The sequence below is a fragment of the Camelus bactrianus genome, chromosome 16 (assembly GCF_048773025.1).
Source record: "Camelus bactrianus isolate YW-2024 breed Bactrian camel chromosome 16, ASM4877302v1, whole genome shotgun sequence".
Lineage (NCBI taxonomy): Eukaryota > Metazoa > Chordata > Mammalia > Artiodactyla > Camelidae > Camelus > Camelus bactrianus.
Genome location: NC_133554.1, coordinates 58,778,484 through 58,798,758, shown reverse-complemented (window position 1 = coordinate 58,798,758; position 20,275 = coordinate 58,778,484). Strand labels below are relative to the sequence as shown.

General features: G+C 67.4%; 1 protein-coding gene across 8 annotated transcripts in view; it reads left to right on the top strand.

The window, feature by feature from the left end:
* The window catches only part of AATK (apoptosis associated tyrosine kinase), a 32,601-nt gene extending 12,386 nt beyond the window's left edge, over positions 1-20,215 (top strand). For 3 of the 8 annotated variants that reach the window (XM_074343918.1, XM_074343924.1, XM_074343923.1), the window contains 13 exons: positions 4,361-4,494; positions 7,312-7,459; positions 9,877-9,956; positions 10,455-10,573; positions 10,680-10,845; positions 11,575-11,708; positions 12,943-13,027; positions 13,109-13,230; positions 14,664-14,813; positions 15,260-17,903; positions 17,992-18,139; positions 18,309-18,488; positions 18,609-19,061. In XM_074343918.1, coding sequence (XP_074200019.1) covers positions 4,361-4,494; positions 7,312-7,459; positions 9,877-9,956; positions 10,455-10,573; positions 10,680-10,845; positions 11,575-11,708; positions 12,943-13,027; positions 13,109-13,230; positions 14,664-14,813; positions 15,260-17,903; positions 17,992-18,139; positions 18,309-18,488; positions 18,609-18,982 — 4,484 coding nt within the window. In that variant the 3' untranslated portion in view covers positions 18,983-19,061. The other 5 variants (XM_074343921.1, XM_074343920.1, XM_074343925.1 and 2 more) reach the window with 5 other exon arrangements.
* Positions 20,216-20,275: the final 60 nt, after the last annotated feature.

Sequence of the window (20,275 nt, the reverse complement as noted above, 5' to 3'; positions counted from 1 at the left end):
AGGGGGAGGGTCTTAGGGTGGGGGGCCTCTGTGGTGTGTGCCAGGCCTGGCTGACATTTCGGGGTGGTGTTCCTCTATGGCATGCTCAGCGTGGGATGTCCCCACTTCCAGATGGGGGAGCTGAGGCACAGGGGCCCACAGCTGGCGGGTGGGTGGGCTTCCAGCCCAGGGAGGCCCTGATGCTCCGACCACTGTCTGCCTCGCCAGGGGAGGGTGGGCAGGTGGCTTCTTTCCACCAGCAGCCCCCAGTACTGGCACAAGGTCACAGAGACTGGTGCCAGCACCTGCTTGCTGAGGGTAAACAGACATCCCAGGCATCCATCTCCAGTGGGAAGGACCCCGGAAGTGGCAGAGAGGGCAGGACCGCAGGGCCAGTTGGTCCCACAGTAGCTGAGGGCCCCAGAGAGCAAAGGAGGCTTCTCTATAGGGGGTTGGGCTCCCCCCACCTCTGACCCTTCCACCCCTTCTCCCGGAGCTGCACATGGCGGAGGTGGGCTGGGCCCTGGGCAGCCTGGACTGTGGCCCCTGACTAGGAGCTGCCCCAGGAGCCGCTGCCCCTCCCCAGGGCCCTCCGAGGCGGTGCCTGTCCGCCTGTGGCCATGTTGCTCTGCAGAACAGGTAGCAGCTGTGGGTGCTCATGGCGGTCTGGCTTTCCCTCCTGCTTTGGGGGTAGGGATGGGACCTCTGGGGACAGTTCTGCTGGAATAGGTCCTGGAGGCACTGAGTGGACAGAAATGCCTGTGGAGGCCTGGGGTCCCCCGAATGGGGCCCAGGCCAGGCATCACCAGCCAGCGGGGCGGCACCTCAGGGGGTATCCTCCTGTCACTAAGGTGTTAGTGGAGGCCACGGGGCAGGGTGGGGGTGGGTCCCAAGCACAGCAGCCCCAAGCCTGGACCCTGGCGCTGCATGCACCCCTCTGAACCAGCCACCACCCCCAGTCGCTGCTCCTCCACCCCCACAACCAGAGGCCGACCTTGGCCGCCCAGAGAAAGCCTGGTGCCTGGTGCCCTGCCCTGCAGCCCCCAGATCCTGGCCCCATCCTGGAGCCCCTCATGGTCACAGAAGGGGGCTGGCGTGTGCATACCTGCCTGTCCACCGCAGTGTTCTGTAGCTGGAATCAAGCCGGCACCTCACCCACAGCAGGAACCCCCGGCCAGGCTCTCCCTGCCCTGCCCGCCCCTGCCCACGTGCTGGCTCCAGTGTGTGGCTTGTTTGCTCCATGGAATTAAATCCCCGCCTGTGGCCGCTCTGCCCTTCCTCATGGCCCTCTGGCCCCACGTCAGGCCAGAGGGTCCTGGCTCCCTCCGCTGGTCAGCGCGGGCCATGGTTGTTTCCAGGCCCCGGGTGTCCCCCTGGCCCTTACACCAGAGAGCGAGAGGGAGGGGGCAGTCACACCTCTCGCCAAGGTTGTCGAAGGAACGAAATGCGGTGCCGACCTCTCGAGCTCCGGGAAGAGGTAGGCCGTGAGTGTGGGCTCGGAGCGGACCCACACAGGCCTCCCTGGCCGGTGGGCGTTTCCTAGGGGTGGTGGAGGGGACTCAGGCCAGGAGCTGGGAGTCAGGCGTGGGCCCAGCCTAGGTTTCCACGCGCTAGCGCTGTCAGTGTTTGGGTGCGACTGTAACTTCCCGGAGCCTCAGTTTTCTCCTCTCTGAAGTGGGCACGATGGTACCCTGAGCAGGCTGGTCAGAGGGCCTTGGGAGGGGTGCGTGTGCATGTCCATGCTGTGTGGGTACAGCTGGGTTCTCGGCCAGCCCCTGGTCTGTCCTCAGGCTGCAGGCAGGGCACGGAGAAGGGCTCCGGAAGCCAGAGCTGGAGCTGCAGAGGGCGGCGGCCCGGGTGCAGGACTTAAATGGGTGAAGCCCAAATGCAGCCTCAGGGATCTGGAACTGCCTCCCCGAGCACTGGTGGCCCAGAGGGAGGCCTCAGGGATCTGCGGGTGATGCTGGAGGGGGCAGGTCCTCCTTGCCCCAGGTCCCCTGACTGCGAGGGAAGGGCCCGGGCGCACTGGTGACGGAGAGCAGTCTCCGAGCTGCCACGGGGCTCAGTGTCCTCGTGTGCAGAATGGTTCCTTCGGTGACACTCCCGACACCTGCTACTGTCTCCTAGGGGTGGGGGGCTACTGTGGTTTTGACTCCAGTAACTGACAGCTTTTGTAGATTTGGAAATTCAAGTCCAAGACCCTTTCTAGCCCTGCCGGTCTGTCTGGTCCTCTCCAGCCACACAGACCCGCCGTCAGGGATGAGGGCACTAGGCAGTGGGAGAGGCCCACCCAGGGCCCCACCTGCCCCCTCCTCTGCTGCTAAGTCGAGTACATCGTGCCAGGTGGCCCCCCGGGAGCTAGCTCTGTGGCCAAAGGTGGGGGGTGACCTGCAGGAGGGCCACCCCCGGGACTGGCACCCTTGGGGAGGCTGAAGGCTGGTTGTCCTGCCCACCCGCGGCCTGTGCGGCCCGGAGGGGCAGGTGGGCCATGGGCCTGGGGCCTGTGGCCTTCCAGGCCCTGGACCCAGCTAGCAGCAGCGGGAGACGCTGGGGCGCGCACGTGTGCAGGCGGAGGCAGGAGGGGAGCCTGCTGAGCGCAGTGGGTTGCCATGGCAACCGCGCATCCTTGGGGGCTTCTGCGGCTTCCTGAGGGTGCAGCTGCCGTCAGGGCCGAGTTAGGGAGTGCTGTGTGCTCTGGGTGGGAGAGCCTGGTGGGGGCCTACCCCGGGGGTGGAGTGGTGGCACACACACACACTCACACGCAGGCACCCCTGAAGCCTTGCCTGACCCCAGGGAAGGTATATCTCCCAGTCCCATGAGAGTGGGGGACGCAGCAGGGTTCCAGGGTCTCCAGGGGCAGGCTGAGCGGGTTTCCCCTGCTCTCCTGGCCCTCGGCCCCTGCTGGCCCCCCCAATAGCAGGCCTCTCTTCTCCACGTGTGGGTGTCAGGAACAGGCTCAGAGACCAGGCTGTTGGGCTCACACTGCCTCCAGGAAGCCCTCTCAGATACCCCATTAGCTGGCAGCCCTGGCTTCCCGTGGGGGCGCAGAAGACTCCGGAGCACAAGCACATTAGTCAGAGGTCAGCTGTGCCCCCCGGGGCAGGTGCCTCCCCATTGCTGAGCCTCTGTTTCCTCCTGTCCAGGGGAGACAGGTGTGGCAGCACCTCGGTGGCCAGTTAGGACCCAGTGAGGTGCTGCTGAGACCTGCTCTGCCCTGAGGGACCTGTGATGACAGGTGTGCTGGGGCGGGGCGTGACTGGGTCCTGAGGCATTCAGCCACTGGGAGCTGAGGGGTTGGGGTGCTAAGTGGGCAGAGGGGCTGGGCGCAGGTGGGAAACCTCCAGGGGCTGAATGGAAGGCAAAGTCCTCAGGGAAGGGGTGTGCACTGGAGCCAGGCTCGTGCGACAGGAGGGCAGAATGGGGTGGAGCTGCCAGCCCAGCGTGCTGTCCGGTTGGGACCCACCATGCCGTCCTGTGGGCGTCAGATGGGCCGAGCGTCCCCAAAGCCCTCGCTCTCCAGGGGACGGGGGCAGCTCGGAGCCCTAGTTTGTGTTTGGGGGCATGTGCTGCCTGGGCACCAGCTTCCCCATCTGGTGCGGGGCAGCCGTGAGGTGGGGGCTCCCATGGACCAGGTGCTGAAGAGGGGGGTTCCCATTGTCCTCAGGATGGAAACAGCAGCAGGGGGTCTTCGGTGGGCGCTCAGCAAGAGGGTGACTCGGAAATGCCGGGCTGTGTGGACAGACTCTGCTGCCTGACCTTGGGGACAGCGGGGTCCCCAGGCCTTGGAGGTAGACAGGTCTTGTATCTCCTGGCCCCGACCCCTAGCTGCCCGGAGCCTGGCACGTGGCCAGCAGGCGAGTCCGCAATCCCACTTTGTGGGGCCTGAGTCCCCCTCCCGACCCAACCCCGGTGTCTCCCAGCCCCTCCCAGCGCTGTCCCATAGCTTTGGCAATGATGACAGCCCCTAGGGCATGCTCTGGAGGGGTGAGGTGGTCAGTCTGAGATATGTGGGAGGAGGTCCCCGTAGCCCTGAGACCCTGACCTCATGGAGGGGTGTCCAGGAGCCCCCAGAAGTGGGAGTCAAGCTGGCCTTGGCAGCTCTGCCAGCCCCGTGTCCCCTGGAGAGGCCAGTGCAGCACCCAGGCTTGGGCTGCCATGGCCGCCCGCCCCGTGTGTCCACCTGCTCCGGGCCTGGTGGCTGTGCCTCCGAGTGTGGAGTCCTGGAGCAATAGTCAGGGTGCAAAGGCTCAGACCGCAGTGAGTCAGGGGGCTGTGGGGGTGGGGGCGGGTCTTGCTGGCCCCTTGGGTGCCACTAGGAGGCCGGGTGCAGCCTGGTGGCTGGGCCGCAGAGCCGCCCCGTAACCACTCTCTCCTTCGGCAGACGGCGCCCCACTCAGCGAGCTCTCCTGGTCGTCCTCTCTGTCCGTGGTGGCGGTGTCCTTCTCTGGGCTCTTCACGGTCATCGCCTTCATGCTGGCCTGCCTGTGCTGTAAGAAGGGCGGCATCGGGTTCAAGGTGAGGGCTAGGGACTGAGGGGGCTGTGGACGGGGCACCGAGGGCCGGCCCTCTGCTGTCCACTCAGCACTGGGCTCCCCTCCCTCCTGGGGACCGTAGGGACCCAACTGGGGTTCCCACAGCCCCGCCTCTGCAGTCGGGGGCTCTCAGGAGCCCTGCCCACTGCCTCCCCCATGCTGGGTCCCCCTAGGGTGGCATGGCCTCCTGTGCCAGCTTTGGGTCAGACTTCTGTGTTCAGTGCATGGGTCAAGCTCCCCAGGACAGCGAGGATGGGCCTTGAGGGGCTGCCGGAGCCCCTGGGCCAGTGTGGGCGGGGCTCTATGCCCGGGGGTTCCTCAAGTCCCTGCTCTTCAGATTCACAAGGGAAGCCAAAGTTGCTTAGACTTTCTGGCACCAAAAACACCTGGCCGGCTGGAGTCTTTGGACATTTCCTGCCCCTCGAGGAAGGGACCGTGTGCCGCATAGGAATGGGGGGACGGGGCAGCAGGAGCGGTCATTGCCCTCTTTTTCACACTGCTAAACGCGGGATCTGCCTTCTCTTAGGCTGCCCTCCCATGGCTAAGCTCCCGGGGTCGTCCTGGGCTGGTTCCAGGGCTGAGGTGCCCCTCCTGAGGATGGCCGAGGGGCACCCACTGGGGCGCTGTTCGCCAATTCTGCAAGCACCCGTGGCTGTCCCCCACATCCAGCTGCAACTTTGAGTGGGGAGGACCAGGAGAGAAAGCTGGGATCTGAGGACCCCAACCGGAGCCCCCGCCCCCAGCCCCGTGGGCCGCGTTCTGCCGATGTAGCACATAGCAGCCGGCCTTGGTCATTCTCCCGCCCACTCAGCAGCCCGGCCCTGGGCTGGAGGTCAGATTCCTGGGCCTGGCAAGCTTGGCAGGGGGCTGCCCTGGGCCCAGCACAGCGCCCCTTTCGTGTCCACACTCCGTGACCCACATAGTGGCGTCACCCCCGTTTTAGTGAAACAGCGCTTTTCCTCGCCCGCTGGTGCACCTCATCACAGAGGGGCCGGGGGAGCTGGCAGCTGCCTGGGACTTGCCTTTTAAGAAGGTGGCTTTGGCGCATTTCACGGCAGGGCCGTGCTCCCAGAGGCCTCTGAGGGGTCGGCCAGGGAAGCTGAGAGCTTGGGCAGCAGGGCTGTGGCCTCAGGTGTCCTCGCGCACAGCCGTGGCGAGCCGGCCTCCCTGGCCTGCGGGCCCGCAGTGCACTGGGCCAGGCAAGGCTGGCAGGATCCCGGGGCCAGAGTGGCGAGGTTGTGGGGGGGCTGCGGTGGGGCGGGGGCTCAGGATGGGGCTTGTGGCCATTGTATAAGTCAGCCCCTCCTCAGGGCCCTGCGAGAACAAGGCCCCAAACAGGGGCCAGTGCCAACCCCTCCTACCAGCGCCCTCCTCACCTCCTGGGGGACATGGTGCTGGAACATTCCAGCACCAGTGCGCCTTGGTGGGAGGGCCTGCCTGGCGGGCTCCTGCCTAGGCCCTGGGGGCCAGAACTGTGCTGGGGGAGGGGCTGGGCGGCGATGCTCACCCTGTCTTACCTGATCGCCCGCTGTGCTGGCTCAATCCCGCGGGCCTCCAGGGAGCACTGTCAGGTAACGGGGCTGGGGCCAGGGCCGGACCCTGGTCGGGGTGGGCGGGCGTGTGTCCTCTGCAGCTGGGCTTACAGGGCAGCAGTGTGGCCTGCCGGGCCTTGGGGACGGGAGGCACTCAGGCCCTGTCCCCAGTGGCTCTGTCCTTTCTGGGTACAGACTGGAACCGGCCTGCAGGGACACCCCAGAGGGCTCCCAGCCTCTTTTGCAGCTGAGAAGACTGAGGCCTGGGGAAGGAGGGTCCCCGGGCCGAGTGTCCACAGGGCTGGCCCGCTGCAGCTCCCGGAAGTCCCTGGAGCGCTCGGTCTTCTTCCCACCTGGCAGTGGGCTGTGGGGCCAGATGGGCCCACGGCCTTGTTACTATGGCTCCGCTTCCGACCCAGGGTTTCTTGGGTTGACTTGGTCCTCAGCTCAGGAGGGGGCTTCCTCAGACAGACAGGTGTGGCAGCTGCATTTCAAAACAGCAGCCCGGCCAGGTGGGGCCAGCCCCGGTGCCCAGGGCCAGGCCCTCAAGGAGCCCAGGGGGTGGATGACCGCCTGCCGGCCTGGATCAAGGTCAGGGGCGCTGTGGTAGGTGGCAGTGCCGGCCGGGGGTAAAGATGGGGAGGTGCCCCCAGGAATGCTCCTTGTCCAGGAGGGGCGGGGGCACCTGATCACTTGACCGCTGGGGCAGGGGTGGTGGCGTGGTGGAGCCCCTGTTCTCAATCCCCAGCTGTGACTTGGAGGTGAGTGCCCCCCCAGCAGGGGGCCATGGGCACGCCCCGCTGGGTGAAGGCTGCTGGGAGTTAGGGGTGCTGAGAGGAGTTGGGGCCTGACTCTGGACGGGCAGGGTCAGCTGGCCTCAGCCTCCTGGTCTCTTGCCTCCAGCCCTGCACCACCCCCTGCCAATGTGGCACCAGCACCGGCCCTTCCCCCCGCAGGGATGGGCGTGGATGGGCTGAGGCTGGGGAGGCACTGCTGCCCGGGGACTCATGGCTCTGGGCACCCCCCCCCCAGCACAAACCAAACCCCACCCTCCTGGGGGCAGCTGGTGTCCCTGGAGGGGGTGGCTAGGGGTAGGTTCTGTTCTCCACCCTGAGGAGCGAGGAGGTGGGTGGCGGGGGCAGCTGGCAGGGGTGCCGGTGGGAGCTGGGCCCTGGGAAGAAAGGGGCCTTTCAGAGCCTAGCCTGCACCCCGACCCTCCCCATCTCGGGAGCCTGGAGCTCACCCCGTGTGTCGCCCGTTTGGCCCAGGAGTTTGAGAATGCCGAGGGGGAAGGGTACCCGGCCGGCTTCTCGGCACAGGGCTCCCCGGCGCCGGCAGCTCCGAGCGGACCTGACGTGTATGTCCTGCCCCTCACCGAGGTCTCCCTGCCCATGGCCAAGCAGCCAGGGCGGTCAGGTGAGTGGCCCCCAGGGGGCCCCGGGGGTGGGTGGGGTGCCGCTCGGGGGCCCGTGCTCCTGGGGAGGGCAGCCAGGGGGCTGGTCTGGGCCCCCTTCTGCTGGGACGTGGGGCGCGGTGAGCAAGCTTGGGGACAGCCCCCCCCCCCCGCCTGGGGCTGCATGCAAAGGGGGTGGGCGTTGCTCCCCCCGGTCCTGGTACAGGCACCCGTGTGCTGGGAGGAGGGGCTTCTCCATGGTCCCTGGGATGCTTGACCCTGGACGTGGACGTGGGCTCCATTGTGCCCAAGGCCCACCCACTGCGGGGAGGGGCCACCTCTGTGGGCAGGGCTGTGAATGGGCCTTTCACTCAGGACCCTGGGGTCGGGGCAGGAGGGGCCCTGGTCCCCCGTGCCTGCAGGTTGCAGGTGCAGGCGGGGCCTCTTTTCATGTCTTCCTTGCCATGTCTCCCGTTAGCCCCATCCCAGGGCCCCCCACCAGGCTGGCTCCCCACGTGGCAGACACGGGGCCAGTGCCCCGGAGGCTGGACAGATCAGTCGTCCAGTTGGGCTTTGAACCCACACCTGCCTGATGCCTGCACTGCAGGAACCCCTGGTTGTGTCTGGAGCCTGGTGGGGGCGGTTCACCAGGCCTCAGGCCCCCGGCCCCCTCCCTGGCAGCTCCTAGGCAAGGCTCCTCCGGGAGCACTGAGAGGGGTGTCAGGCCCTGCTGGGGCTCTGTCGGCACCAGGGCCTGTTACCATGGGGATGAGCAGGTCTGCTCCCCGCCTGCTTCTAATCTGGGCCTCACCGGGCCCTGAGCGTGATGCTGCCCAGTGGGGAGTCCAGCCTTCATCATGGGCTGGGGGACCCCAAGGCAGTGGTCTGAGCCCCCAGAGCAGACCTAGGGGACCACCAGCTGCCGGGCCCAGGGCTCCAGTGAGCGTTGCTTCCCACCATCCCCCCGACCCCACCAATTAACGACGCAGGAATTTCAGGGCCCAGGGCTCCTCCTATTAAGTGGCTCAAAGGAATACCCATGGAACTCTGGAAGTGGGGGCTCCTCTGTAGGAGGCCCCCAACCTTCCAGTGGGCGACTCAGCCTGTGCTTACTCTGATGGACACTAGGAGCTGGTGTGGAGATGGGGCACCCCAGGGGACACCGCGGCCTGGGCCTGTCACCCACCCCGGCAGTGTATGTGCGAAAGAATCCTGGAGACTCAGCCTCTCTCGCTCCTTAGGGGGCTGTCTCTGGAGATTAGGGACACAGGGACCCAGAAGAAGGCAGTGATGGCCTGTTTTCTTCCATTTTTCAGCTCTGGTCTGTTTTTTGTAGTGTACGCTGCTTCTGGGCAGAGGAGAGATTGTGGGTGATGCTAGGAGGAGGGCGGCCCACCTGGGCAGCAGGTGTCACCCCTTGAAACTGTAGGGGAGGTCGGCCCAGCCAGGCACAGTCTCCCGGCCCGCAGCCTGGCTCTGTGGGCACTGCCCCTTGGGTGTGGACTCAGGACCCCTGGCCCGCCATGCCTCCTGCAGCTGCGAGGAGCACTTTGCCGTTGGCTGGCAGTCGGCACGCTCCACCTCCATCACTGCCCCGGTGTCCACTGTCAGGACTGCTGAGCCTGCCTGGGGAGACCCCAGGCCAGAGGGGGAGCAGCAGGCTGGGGCCCAGGGGGAAGAGCCTCAGGACTTAGGGCCCATCGGGACCCCTTACCCTGAATTCTGTTCAGCACCAAGGTCGGCGTTGCCCCAGGCAGCATTCCCTGGGGTCTCCAGTCCCTGGGGGCAACCCCTCACCCTTTGGGGCCCCTGGCTGCCAGGCTTGGCCCAGCCCCTGGGCCCTCCAGGAAGTTGGCGTGGGAGCAGAATTCGGGGAATCCCTTGGGGGCGCAGGCAGGGTATGAGTGGGCTCAGCAGCTCTGGCCCTTCCTCCAGGGCCTCACTGACCCTTCCTCCCCGCTGACCTCACCAGCCCAGCCTGCAGGAGAATGGCTCAGTGTGTTCCGTACGGGGCTGTGCCAAGCAGCCCCCAACAAAGGAGCCTTTGGCGTGCCTGGCGCTGGAATGCCAGCCCGAGGCAGGGGTGGGGGTACAGGCCACTCCACTGCCGTCCTCCTGATGGCCTCCGCCTCGGCCACACTGCCTGCTCAGCGTTGCCCGTGCACTGGTCCTGACTGCAGGCCCCGCTGTCTCCTGCCGGGCTTGTCCCTGTAGCTTGGGGCACAGCCTTTCCAGACCCCCTGAGAAAGATGCCTGGATGCGGCTTGCAGGCGCCCAGTTCCCCTGGGCGGCAGACCTGCTCCTGATGGTGGGAGCGGCAGGCTCAGGGCGGCTTCCCAGTATGGGCCACACAGGCAGCCCTGCGAGGGCCCAGTGAAGGTGAGAGACGGGGTGATGACGGAGGCTAAGCTGGCGTCCTGAGCCCCCTGCCCTGTTACAGTTCAGCTGCTCAAGTCTGCAGACCTGGGCCGGCACAGCCTCCTGTACCTGGAGGAGATTGGCCACGGCTGGTTCGGGAAGGTGAGCTGCTGATCCTGGGGTTGTGGGGGAGGGACTGGCACCGTGGTCCTGCCTGGCAGGTGGAGACCTGCTTCTCCTAGGAGGCTCCCCAGCCTTGGGATTCCCTCTCAAGGCTCCACCCTGCTGGGCCCCTCCCTGGGGACGTCAAGGTCCTTCAGCCCCTTAGCGGATCCTAGGATCACACTAGGATGTGCCTCTGAGTGGGCTGGGGGGTGGGGGCAGGGAGCAGCACCTTGGTGCCGGCTCCTCCCTGGCCACCAGCTGGGGTGGGACGGCGGGGCCTTCCTCACTGCGGACCCCGCAGTGCCGAGTACACCTGGGGACCTTAAGGAGACAGGCGCTGAGAGACAGTGGCACAGCCAGGAGGGCCCACCCAGGTGGGTCCCAGGACCCATTTTGCAGACGAATAAACTGAGGCACAGAGCAGGAGGACCGGCAGGGGCCGGGGGCGGAGCCTGGGGAGGGTGGAGGCTGCCCCCTGGTGACGCCTGCCCGCAGGTGTTCCTGGGGGAGGTGAACTCGGGCATCAGCAGCACGCAGGTGGTAGTGAAGGAGCTGAAGGCCAGCGCCAGCGTGCAGGAGCAGGTGCAGTTCCTGGAGGAGGCACAGCCCTACAGGTAGGCGGGTGCCGCGGGAGGGGGCGGGCGCCTGGCCGGGAGGTGGGGGCGCGGCCCGCAAACAAAGGCAAGCTCTGTGCCGTCTGGCTCCTCCCCTCCCCTGCAGAGCCAGCCCCCCTCCCCGCCCGCCCGCCCCCTCCTGCCCCGCGTGCGAGTCAGGGGGGCAGCCTGTTGGCTCCCGCAGGGCCCTGCAGCACAGCAACCTGCTCCAATGCCTGGCCCAGTGCGCCGAGGTGACGCCCTACCTGCTGGTGCTGGAGTTCTGCCCCATGGTGAGTCTCCCCCGCCTCCTTGCAGAGGGCCCTTTGCTGGGCCTCTCCCGGGGGTCCTCACACTCCCCCTCGGGAGGGGACCCCACCTCGCTAGGGAGGGTGGCTGTTGGGGCTGGGGGTCCACCGCACCCTGGGGAGGGCCCTGCTGCCCCCCCCCCCGCCTCTGCAGCCCGGTCAGCAGGGGAGGCCCGCTCCCCTCCCTCGTTCACCACGCTTTAGTCACGGGGCTGCCCTGTGCTTGCAGCCGGCCCCTGGGGCCCCCTCCCACACCTGTAGCTCCAGCCCCAACAGGGAGGTGCCCTCCACAGACATGGGCCCCCCACCGTCTGGTTTCTGAGCCCCTGGCCCTGGCTGTGCCCTCCTGGGGCTTCCTGGGGTGTCTGGGCCCTCCTTGGTGGTGTCAGCAGGTCAGGGGTTGCCAGCAGACCCCCTGGTCACCGGTCCTGGGCTCCGTCCTGGCTGGGCGTCACTGCTGGTGTGGTCTGCCTGCCGCCCACAGCTGTTAGGTAGTGACACCTGGGCCCCCATGGTCCGTATGAGGAATGTGGCCCCACTGACTTGTTTGAGGAAGGTCCCCCCAACCTGCAGGGTCATTCTGCTGCGAGCTGGCCTCTGGGGCGGACGCAGGGGCTCCTCTGGGCAGCTTTGGGCCCTGTGCGGGGGGCTGGTGGGGGCCTTGGGCGGGCATCCGCTCCTTGCCGGCGGTGATGGCGCTGCCCTTCTCGGCAGGGAGACCTCAAGGGCTACCTGCGGAGCTGCCGGGTGGCAGAGTCCATGGCGCCCGACCCCCTGACCCTGCAGCGCATGGCCTGCGAGGTGGCCTGCGGCGTCCTGCACCTGCATCGCAACAACTACGTGCACAGGTGAGGGCACGGGCGGCCCCGGGCTCGCTGCTTGGCCCCCACCCCTGCTCTGGGGTTGCGGGAGGCGAATTCTGTTACCTGGGTGAGCCCTTGTTCAGCCTCTGGGACCACCACGCAAGGGACCTTACTAAGAACACCAGGCGGATGGACGGTTAAGCTTAGCGACCCACACTGTTGGTCTGAGGCCCAGCCATCCTCTGTCCCCAAGGTGGTCAGTGCCACCTGGTGGCCCTACACCAGCCCCTGCTCTCTGTCTGCCTCAGGCCCGCCCGCGGGGGGGACTGACTGTCCTGCTTCCCTCCCCGGCCCCTGAAGTTGGAGAGTCGGGCCGGGGTGCCCAGCGTAGGGGGGCGTGCCAGAAGGAGTGGCGATGGACGTGGCCCCACCAGCCCCGGACCCCACACGGCCGTCCTCCCCAACAATATCCTGGTGCTGAGTGATGACACATGTGACTCCAGCATCAGTGATTTTGTTGAAGAGGGCAGCTGCCAGCGCCTGGCTTGCCCGCCCGCCCGCCGAGCCCTCCCGGCCCCTGGCACCGTCTGTGCCCCCAGCACGGCAGCACTTGGCCAGTGTGTGCTGCCCCCACGTTTGTCCCGGCCCCCGGACCCCGACACCACAGGGCCACCAGGAAGGCAGAGAGGCTGGCAGCCGGGGCCAGCAGTGGGTGGGAGACAGTGGCGGGGTGATCACACGGCTGCAGCTCAGCCCTCCACACGCCCTGCCTGGGCCCTGTGTGGGGCAGGAGCCCCGGGGCCCTCGGGACCTCAGTGTCCCCACTGATGCCTGTCTCCCCGGAGCAGAGGCCCATAGTGTGGTGGGCGGGAGGAGGCTGCAGTGCCCTCAGGCTGGCTTGCTTGCACCACCCCCCAACGCAAGCAGACTGGTGTCCAAGGAAAAGGGGGGTGGGCTGAGGTCAGGGGCAGGGGTACCAGTGAGGCAGATCACGTCCACGGAGGGCCCCAGGCGTGTGCTAGCCGTCTCTGCGCCTCATTTTCCTTGTCTGTATTGTAACATTTGAGGCTCCGTCCACGTGGACCCTCTGAGATGCCCAGTGTTGGGTGAGGGGCCGGGACTCCATGCAGGGGGTGGGGGGGACAGCCTCTCAGACGCCCCTTTCCACCCACCTACCGAGCCGAGCCCAGGATGCCACTGGCGACAAGTGGCCCAGCCCCCTGGGGGCCCTGGATGCCCCAGCCCGGCCCTGTGGCTGACCCCGCCCTCCCACCCCCAGTGACCTGGCCCTGAGGAACTGCCTGCTCACGGCCGACCTGACGGTGAAGATCGGCGACTACGGCCTGTCTCACGGCAAATACAGGGTGAGTGGGCTGGGCTGGGCCGGGTTGAGGGCGCAGGGCAGGTGCCGGGCCACAGGGTGACGGGGTCCCGCGTGCCCGCAGGAGGACTACTTCGTGACCGCTGACCAGCTGTGGGTGCCGCTGCGCTGGATCGCGCCCGAGCTGGTGGACGAGGTGCACTGCAACCTGCTGGTGGTGGACCAGACCAAGGCCAGCAATGTGTGGTGAGCGAGGTCCCGGCGGCGCCCTCGAGCACGTGGCCCATCAAAACCCAATGACTTTATTCTCACTCACGACCATCAGACCTCACGGTGGCCCTGCCTGGTGCCTGAGACAGTGTCCAGTGAGGACGCAGGATCTGCAGGCTCGAGGGGTGCTGGGGGTGCCGGGGGCTGGGTCCCACCTGCCAGCTGGCTTCCTCCCATCAGAGGGCATCCAGGCTAGCCACTCAAAGCCAGGCCGTGTGCGTGATGACGTGGGGTCTGTCCAACCCTGTCGCTCTGTAGGAGGTGGCCAAACTCGGCCCTGGGAGGGATCGTGGGGCTCTTGTGCCACCTGTCCTTGCCCAGTGCCAGTGGCCCATGGCAGCTGGGTTGGTGGGGTGGCGGGGCCTGGGGGCCCGTGGAGGAAGTCCCACTCCTCCCAGGACCTGCTGGGCTGACGCCTGGAGACGTCAGGGTCAGGTGTGGTCAGGCTGGAAAGCCTGCCGGGAGTGACAGGCTGTATGGTGAGACATGGGGCCTCGCGGTGGCACCTGTTCCCATGAGAGGGGCCTGTGGGGGCTGGGGGTCTCCTGTGACTGCAGCCTGGGGCCACCAGGCTGGGCACAGAGCAGACATTCAGGCCCAGTACTGTGGCCTCTAGAGGCTGGGCCATGGTGGTCCCGTGCCTGGCCTTGACGTGCCTCTGCTTCCCCCTCCTGCTTCCTCCGAGCGCTCCAGGCCTCCCTCTGCTCCTGACGGACCCCTCAGGGCTGGATCCATGGCCCAGCCCTGCTCCCTGAGCCTTCTGTGGCCTCCCTTAGTCTCTACCTGTGCCCCCATCACAGACACTCCATCCCCTGGTCCCCGCCTCCCCATTCACTGACTGTCCCTACTGGTGAGGGCATAGGGCTGTGTAGTGTGGGTGGTCAGGGGCAGATGGCTGTGACTAAGGCCACCATGACTTCTCTTGCCAAATCTGTCCCTCCCTCGTGCCTCGTCTCCTGGGACAGCCTGGGTTCCCTGGGAGTTGGCTGAAGCCACCACCCACTGGAAGGGTTCCAGTTGCCTTCCCCCTGCCCACTCAAACTGGCTGGGGTGTCCCTAGACTCCCCCCCCCGGGGGTGCCTGGCAGGAATGGGGGCTTCTCCAGGGCAGCCTCTGCACCTGGCAGTGTCGGCTTCACAGCAGGGGAATGGACGAGCAAATGAACAGACAGGTGGGCTTGGCTTGTGGGCGGCCAGCTGGGCTTTTATTTGTCCAGGCACCCTGGGCACGGGCTCGGGCTGGCCGTGTGGCGCAGCTGCCCGCTGACTGAAGGAGGGGGCCATCTTTTGGGAGGGGCGTCCCCAGACGCTGATGTCATGATGGGAGCTGCTTCTGGGCACCTAAGGCTGAGACCCTGTGCAGCAGTGGCATGCTGGCCAGGCAGCCCTCTGATGGCTGTCACCCCACAGGTCCCTGGGCGTGACCATCTGGGAGCTCTTTGAGCTGGGGGCACAGCCCTACCCCCACCACTCCGACCGGCAGGTGCTGGCCTACGCCGTCCGGGAGCAGCAGCTCAGGCTGCCCAAGCCCCAGCTGCAGCTGAGCCTCGCCGACCGCTGGTGAGGCCCCGCGGTGCTGGGCCGAGTGGGGGTCCCCACCTGGAAGGCCGAGACAAAAGGGGGGTGCTCCCAGTCCCCAGGGCACAGGTGGCTCCTCCTGACCACCTGGGTCTCAGTTTCTAGCTCACCCTGGCTACCCCTGGGTCAGGGGTGACCTCTGGGCCCCACCCTGTACCCACAATGGAAATACCTTCTTAACCCACAACACGAGCTCGCCTGCAGGCCGGGCGGGGAGAATCTAAGGAAAAGTGTCCTGAACACTGAGGTTCCCAAACCACCGGGCCCACCTCGGGAGATTCCCTTCACTGTCCTCAGGGGCTTTGGGGTGTGAGGAGGGGAACCCTGACCCCACGCTGAGGGCAGACTGGCTCACTCTGGGGGGCGGGGTCCCGGCTGGGCGGGACCCCCGTGGGGCGGGGCCTGAGCCTGGGCATCCCTTCCCGCAGGTACGAGGTGATGCAGTTCTGCTGGCTGCAGCCGGAGCAGCGGCCCACAGCCGAGGAGGTGCACCTGCTGCTGTCCTACTTGTGCGCCAAGGGCGCCACGGAGGCAGAGGAGGAGTTCGAGCGGCGCTGGCGCTCACTACGGCCCGGTGGGGGCGGTGCGGGGCCCGGGGCGGCGGGCCTGACACTGGGGGGCGCCGGCGAGCTGGCCGCCACCTCATCCTTCCCGCTGCTAGAGCAGTTTGCCGGCGACGGCTTCCACGGGGACGGCGACGACGTGCTGACCGTGACAGAGACGAGCCGCGGCCTCAACTTTGAGTACAAGTGGGAGGCAGGCCGCGGCACCGAGGCCTTCCCGCCGCCCGGGGGCGCACTGAGTCCGGGCGGCGCTGCGCGCTTGCAGGAGCTCTGCGCCCCCGACGGCGCACCCCCTGGCGTGGTGCCCGTGCTCAGCGCGCACAGCCCGTCGGTGGGCAGTGAGTACTTCATCCGCCTGGAGGACCCGACGCCTGCCACGGGCCATGACCCTGACTGCGCCGGCTGTGCCCCCAGCACCCACGCTGCGGCCCTGCGCCCCGACGGCAGCGACCACGAAGGTGACTCTGACGGCAGTGCCGCCGCCTCGCTGGCCATGGAGCCGCTGCTGGGCCATGCGCCCCCTGTTGGCGGCCCTTGGGGCCACTGCGACTACTACCCGTGCAGGAGCCATGCCCGTGACCTGCCCTGCGCCTCGCGCTCACCCTCTCCGGGGACCTTGATGCTGGCAGAGCCCCGAGTGGAGGATACCGACTGGGGCGTGGGGGCCTTCTGCCCGCCCTTCTTTGAGGACCCCCTGGGCACATCCCCCTCAGGGAGCTCCGGGGGCCGGCTGTCCCCAGGTGGGGAGCAACCGGGGGAGGCCGAGGCACCCAGGGCTGCCCAGCACAGACACTGGAGCTCCAACGTGTCGGCCAACAACAACAGCGGCTGCCGAGCGCCAGAGCTCTGGGGCCCGGGCCGTGCAGGCAGCTACCTGGACTGCCGCTCCGGTGTGAGGCAGATACTGTGGGCTGTCCCCGAGCTGGGCCGTCCCATGGCCCCAGACGACCTCAGGGAGCCTCTCCTTGGGCCAAAGGGGGCCTCCTCTGCTCAGGAGCTGGGCCGCTGCCTTGGCCTGCCCCCTCTATATCCTGGTGAGGGCCTGGCACCTGCTCCCTGCCTCATCACCTGCCCCTGGACAGAGGCAGCCGTAAGTAGGGGTGACAGCCCCCAGGCAGAGCCCAGGCTTGCAGAGGAGGCTGAAGGCTCTGCTGGACTCCAGCTGCCCCTTCCCTCCATCCCGTCCCCATCTCAAGAGGGAGCCCCACTTCCCGCCGAGGAGGCCGGTGCCCCGCCCACCCTGCCTGCCTCGCCCACCACCACCAGCAGCCAGGCGCCTGCCACTGAGCCAGCCCGGACCCTAGACAGTGACAGCAGCTCCCCTGAGCTGGAGGCGCCAGGCAGTGAAGAGGAGGACACGGCTCAGGCCACTTCCGGTGTCTTCACCGACTTGTCCAGCGACGGCCCACGGGCTGGGAAGCCGGACGTGACACCAGCCTTCTGCTCCCTGCAGAAGCAGGTGGGGACCCCCGACTCCCTGGACTCCCCGGACATCCCATCCTCAGCCAGCAATGGTGGCGGTGAGGTCTTCAGCCCATCAGTTGTGGGCACCCCTGGAGGTCAGCCCCGAGCCCCAGACAGCGGCTACGACACGGAGAACTACGAGTCCCCGGAGTTTGTACTCAAGGAGGCGCATGAGCCCTGTGAGCCTGAGGCCTTTGGGGAGCTGGCCTCAGAAGGCGAGAGCCCCGGGCCCGAGACTCAGCTCCCCGCCTCTTTGGGTGGCCTCAGCGAGAAGACTCCCTACCGCGACTCTGCCTACTTCTCAGACCTGGACGCGGAGCCAGAGCCCCCCTTGGGCCCCGCGGAGAAGCGAGGGGGTGTCCCAGCCCCAGGGCCAGAGCCCCGCCTGGAGAGCCCGCAGGGCCCCAGGCCGCAGTCTGCACAGCCCTCCCCTGAGACTGAGGTGTCCGGGGAGGCGCAGGGCGCGGGCCCCGAGGAGGTGCCGCCACTGCCATTGCCCAAGGCCTCTTCTCTGGAGCCAAGCGCCTGCCCTGCAGGCCCCGGGCTAGAGCCTCCCTGGCCCCAAGACCCAGCCCAGGTGCTGCCTGTGCCCAGCCCTGGGCAGTCTAAGATTTTCCTGCTGACCCCAGTCCCAGCAAACTCAGAAGGCCACTGCCCTGAGCTCCAGGAAGCCCCGGGACTGCTGTCCGGGTCGGGCCTGCAGGAAAGGACAGGGGGCCCAGGTGTCCCCCGAACCCCACTCTGCTTGGCCCTGCCGGGATTCCCCGCAGCTCCGGGGGGCCGGCGGGAGGAGGAGGAGGACAGCGAGGACAGCGACGAGTCGGACGAGGAGCTTCGCTGCTACAGCATCCAGGAGCCAAGTGAGGAGAGCGAGGAGGAGGCACCGCCGGTCCCCGTGGTGGTGGCGGAGAGCCAGAGCGCTCGCAACCTGCGCAGCCTGCTCAAGATGCCCAGCCTGCTGTCCGAGGCCTTCTGCGAGGACCTGGAGCGCAAGAAGAAAGCCGTGTCCTTTTTCGACGACGTCACGGTCTACCTCTTCGACCAGGTGGGCGGCCGCCGCGGGCTCTGCGCGGGGGTGAGGGTCCTTGGCAGGACGGAAGCGGTGGGAGACACGTGCTGCTCTGTTCCTCCAGGAAAGCCCCACCCGGGAGCTCGGGGACCCCTTCCCCGGGGCCAAGGAGTCGCCCCCCGCGTTCCTGGCTGGCAGCCCGGGATCCCCGAGCGCCCCCGGCCGACCGCGCCTGGTTGACCGCTCCCCAGACGGGTCCGTGGCGGAAGAGGGTGAGCTGGGGGCGGGACGATGTGGCAGGGGGCGGGGCAACACGGGTGGGGGTGTGTCCGATTGTGCTGGAGGCGGGGCGAGGGGGCGGGGCCGTGCTGTGGTGTCATGCGCCGGGCGCGGCCTCCCCCACGAGCTCGGCGGTTGCCAATGACAGTGGGCTCCTTACAGGCAGAGGGTTCGAGTGGGACTCCGGCCTCCCGCCGTCGCTGGCCATGGAGTCCGCCCCGCCTGCCGCGTCCCCCAAGCCGGCCACGCCGGGCCCTTTCTCACGCTTCGCCGTCTCGCCCGCGCCTGCCTCTCGCTTCTCCATCACGCACGTTTCCGACTCGGATGCCGACTCCTTGGGAGGTGAGGCTGCAGCGGGGCTGGCAGGGGGTACTGCGTTGGGACAGTGGCGAGGGTGGCCTAGAGGGGCACCTGCAGGTCGTGAGGCCCTGCGCTTATTTCCGGCCTTCTGGACAAACTCAGGTTTCAGATGGGGAAACAGGAGCGCTTGGCCCCCCACCAGGCCTGCTTGCTCTGGCCACCTTGGTGCATGGCCTCGCCTTCCTGGGGAGATGCAGTGCCCTGCGCACAGCTGGCCCAGCACGCCGGGACCTAGGCTGAATGCTGCCTGGCTCTCCTCTACCTCCTCCAAAGGCCCCAGTCCACTGAGTGCCCTGCTCTCTGATAGCCCCCAAACCTGTGGCAGCCTCTCCCACAAGAACTTTCCCAGTGCCCACGGGTCTGCCGCATCCACTCCGCCCTCCCCAGCACATCTCAGACCTGATGGCCCTTGCCCACAAGAGCTGGTGGTGGTAGTGGCTCAGGTGCTCAAGTGGGGCCCTACTCAGAGGCCTTAGCTTACTCTCCCTCCAAGCTCCACTCCTGTTAGCCTCAGACCAGGTGGGCTCTTTCCTACCCAGTTGCCCCTCTCCCTCATTCTACTAGGTTTTCCTGAGATGCTCCTGGCCATCTTTTCCCCAGGCAGACCCAGCCCCTCCCCTCCCCTCCCCTGCTGCCCTTGGCCTGTGACTGCAGCCTCCAGTGAAGGCTTGTCCCTGTCACACTGTGTGCCCTTAATAGATGTCTGAACAGAGAAACGGCATCCGAAGGTGGGTGTGTGACCCTGGCCAGCCCAGCCCTGTGTGGGTCTGTTTCCCCACCTGTAAGGACTCAGGGCGGGTGCTGAGCTTTGCCGGGCCTGGGCCCTGGTGGGCAGAGTAACAGTCCTTCGACAGGCAGGCAGGCAGGCCTGCTGCAGCCCCAGGCGGGGACTGAGGTTGGGGGAGGGGGTCCTGGGGGGAGGGGACGCCGGCTATCCCGCATCTCCCCACATGCTCATGGGGCACCTTCTGTTTGCCAGGCCATGCAGCAGGGGCTGGGGGCAGCTGTCAAGAGGCTTGAGGCCCGCGTGGTCCCCCGTTGGAGCCCCTGTTGGTCCTCCCGGCAGCAGCGAGGATGGTGCCCACGAGTGGGGGGACCTCGATTCTGGCAGCAGTCAGCAGCAGCTTCCAGGGCTTCGCTGGTCCTCGCAGCCCCTGCAGGCGCGGCGCAGGAGAGGCCCCCACCCTGGCCCTGGGTGGTGGAGCAGCTGTGCCCGCCAGCCCCGCGCTTCTTTGCGGGCAGGATCTGTCCTGGACACTCGGTTTGCTGCTAGTTCCTGGGATGCTCTGCAGCCCCAGGCCGCTCCCCCTTGCCCCCCCGCTGTCAGGGGACCTCGCACGCCCTGCCCACCGGGTCCTGCAGTGCACTGCAGGCCACTGTGTCCTCACCCCATCTGCCGGTTCAGGGTTCCTCAGTGCAAGAAAAGGACCCCAGGCTCTGGTGCCCCGGCTCCTAGCCTGCAGCTCTCTCCTCTCCACTGAATCAGCTAGACCCGTAAGCTCCCTCCCCACCGGGTCCAGGGCCGCTCCTGCCTGGGCTCTGTGAGTGGGCCAAGCTGGGGGGCTTCCTGGCCCCAGTCCTGCCGCCGTGGCCCTGGTCTATTGGTGCCCGAGGCTGGCTAGTGTGCGCAGCTCCCCTCTGCAGAGCTGTGTCCAGCCTCGCCCAGCTGCCAAAGGAAAGTGGGTGGTTCACCCCATGGTCAGTGTCGGGGGTTCCTGTGGGAAGGGGTGCTGGGAGGGAGGGTGGGGCAGGGCAGCCCAGGGACTATT